Source organism: Notothenia coriiceps, unplaced genomic scaffold (genome assembly GCF_000735185.1).
Source record: "Notothenia coriiceps isolate Sejong01 unplaced genomic scaffold, NC01 NC01_scaffold00004052, whole genome shotgun sequence".
Lineage (NCBI taxonomy): Eukaryota > Metazoa > Chordata > Actinopteri > Perciformes > Nototheniidae > Notothenia > Notothenia coriiceps.
In genome coordinates, this window is record NW_011336753.1 from 667,439 (window position 1) to 670,633 (window position 3,195).

Consider the following 3,195-nt stretch of genomic DNA (forward strand, 5'->3'; position numbering starts at 1 on the left):
CCAACCATAGCAGAGAAGCTGAGTCTCGGAAAACTTGGGGGTACACCCGTGGACACTGGTAGTCCCAACACACGGTGTCACTCTTAGGGACTGACACCCCCTGGACTTCCCTAGGAATCCGAAGTCAGAAGGAGACCACCGAAAGGGTACAAAAGTGACCTTGTAGGTCTGTGCTCCTCACTTCAAACTCTTCTTCGAATCAAACAAAGACCACGGGAAGGAGGTTGGGACGAGGTGGAATCAAATGATATTCGGGTCTGCCCCGGCAGACCTGGGACTAGTACCCTATCGGATCGACATACGGTCAAGTCAAACTCCTCCGAGGCTAGGTGATGAGTCGAAGAAGTTTGACGAGTGAGAGCACAGACCTACAAGGTCACTTTGTACCTATCGTTGGTCTCCTTTGCTAGACGGTCGGACTGCCGTAGGAAGTCAGGGGTGTCAGTCTAGACAGCAACACGTGGTGCTTGCGGAGACTACCATATCAGGGTGTACCCCGAAGTTTCCGAGACCCAGGAAGCACCCTATCTCTGCTAATTGGGTTGTCGTCGATAAGGGAGGAGTGGGAAACTCTAGAGGGTAGCGAACGGGCTTGTTTGAGACAGCAGTTACAGGGCGTTGTGCGACTATTTATGCCTGGACTTTAGTACCTCCTCATCGTTGGGGGGCTAGAGAAGGAGTCCTTACCAATTAGACCATCAAAACGGAGTCTAGAGCACTAAGTGTGACTACCAGTAGAAGAGATATGGAGGTAAGGTGGGGAGCAGAGAGTGGGGNACGTAGTTAGTTATGAAGTTATTACCTTATCCGATAATAATCCAATGCAAAGGCAATAATGTAATATAATACATTATTATATTCAATATTTATATATATTTCTTTTTTATCTAGTCTTAAAGTTACAACCGGCCCTTTGAGTATAATGCTGATGTGGCCGGTGATGAAATTGAGTTTGACACCCCTGCTCTACATCCATCATATTTCATAGACTTTTAAAATAAGAGAACTGAGAATTGTTTTTTTTAAATCAACCCTAAAACAATAAATCAGCTATAGGTCGGCTATGAATAAACTGCATGACCATAGGCAGTGTTGTTACAGCCAGGCGGCAACAGCAGCAGGCAATTATGTTAAAGCTTGTGACACACACTCACAGGCGGGGGATGGGGAGAGGGAAGGGGGTAGATGGGAGTAGTTTCCCTCCAGTGAGTCATCAGTGCGTGAGTCACTGAAGCTCGGTTTAATTGTGTGCCTGTCACGTTATGCTGATATACACGCCCGGGTTCCATCTACAGTTTTTTGAGTGGTTGGAGCTAAACGATTTCTGTTGGAAATGACTCCCCTCGATCTTGTACACTGTCCAGGACGATGTTCTGGAAATCAATGATTAAACGGATTGGCATTTGAAGTGCGTGCACAAGCATCGGCCTGATTGGCGTGTGTGTGGCATTTACTGTGACAAATAAGCTTTGTGAAGCGAAACAATAAAAAAAAAAGGGATTTCTGCTTTTTTTTTTTCAGACAAAGAACATTTTTCACACAAAGAGGAAAGTAGCTTCCTCTGCAAATGATGAGAAATGCAACATCACCGTGACTACACAAACATATGAAGGACAATAACGATTTCTGGCTTTTGACAGTCCAAGATTGCAACATGAAGCCTTTCTTGTTACCCAATAACAGGACAATCAAACACGAGACTGACTGCTTACATAACAACCAACAAGGACCCCTCTTCTAAGCAGAACAAGGTCTTGCATTTTGTGTAACTAAAATGTTTCACTTGTGGTAAATACACTTTCCAGCTCTATTTCAAATCCTCAAGTGGAAGGTGGCGAATCGATGGAAATGAGGAAGGTTTTCACACCTGTGCAAAAACAAGCGAGACTGTGGGATTGTTTGTTTTGGGGGACAAAAACTGGTCGATGTGGACCACCCATGAGCAAAATCAGCTTTTCTAAACTGTTCCGACCACGAAGCATCTTCCTTTATACATATATTGCCTTATGAAACGAAAATGCACTTTAAAAAAAAACGTTTTCTTTTCTTACCACTTAACACGTCGGGGCTGATGTAGGCCGGACTTCCTCTCTGGTCTTTCAGCAGGTCGTCCTCGCTCACCAGGTGCTTTCCCAGGCAGAAGTTGGTGATGGTGATTCTGTGAGTCCTGTAAGCACACACAAACAAGCATGTTAAATATAGGATATGCTTCAGTTTCAAAATACCTTGATATCTCCACTCTGATGACCACACTCCTCGTGTTCTCCCCTTTGATTTGATCCAACAAAAGCAAAAACAGTCTTACTCATCATGACCAATGTAAGTTTGGAATGCGAAACACTGCACACTCATCGCTCAGAGCATTAAGTACACACAGGACGAACTTGCTAGCATGCCTTGTTGTTTTGATAACCTCATGGTTCACTGGGCCTTTACAATACATCAGTATCTCATGACTGCCAGATGCAAAACTGAACACGCACACCCAGTCCTTTTAGAAGGGAGTCTCCCATCTTTGTGCGGTATATTTGTAGTCAAGTTGCTGGTCATTTCCTAAACTCTGATTTAGTAGATCTTTGTATGTTCCCCCTGTAGTGAAATGCATGTGAAGACGCATTGAGGTTACCAGCGATATTTGATTGATTTCATTTCATGGGATGCAACGTGATACCATGACATGTTTCTCTGACTCATTAAGGTACATTTGCTTTGCCTCTGGACTAAGCCGTGTCCGCATTAAGCCGAGGGACTATGGACCTTTCTATACCAGTGTGCTCTTTCAGCAGGGAGAGAGAAAATCAAAAGCTGCACTTTGACAAACATATGAGTCAACTTGTGGCTTGAGATAATTGTCTGGATGACTAAGCCTGCATAGTGATTGGTTGCCAAACGAGTATAAAAAGCTCAAGGAGATTTAAAATACACACACACACACACACACACACACACACACACACACACACACACACACACACACACACACACACACACACACACACACACACACACACAGTCTAGAGCCCGGGTCCTCTCTATAAACACGATGCTCACCCACATCCGCTTTCTAAAAAGCATGAGGTCAACAGCTTCCCTTATTCTCTCTCACTTTCACACCCTGCTCCCTCACACACACTCACACACTCACTGCTCCCATTACAACGTCTGGAGCCAATTTCTGTCAAACACTCCATTTGA

At 44.5% G+C, this 3,195-nt stretch overlaps 1 protein-coding gene across 1 annotated transcript in view; it reads right to left on the reverse strand.

The window, feature by feature from the left end:
- Window positions 1-1,820: 1,820 nt before the first annotated feature.
- The window catches only part of stk40 (serine/threonine kinase 40), a 15,124-nt gene continuing 13,749 nt past the window's right edge, over window positions 1,821-3,195 (reverse strand). Inside the window, exons 7-8 of the mRNA XM_010767098.1 lie at window positions 2,052-2,167; window positions 1,821-1,867 (exon numbers count right to left, since the gene is read on the reverse strand). Of these exons, the coding sequence (XP_010765400.1) occupies window positions 1,821-1,867; window positions 2,052-2,167 (163 nt within the window). The remainder of the gene's footprint in view (window positions 1,868-2,051; window positions 2,168-3,195) is intronic.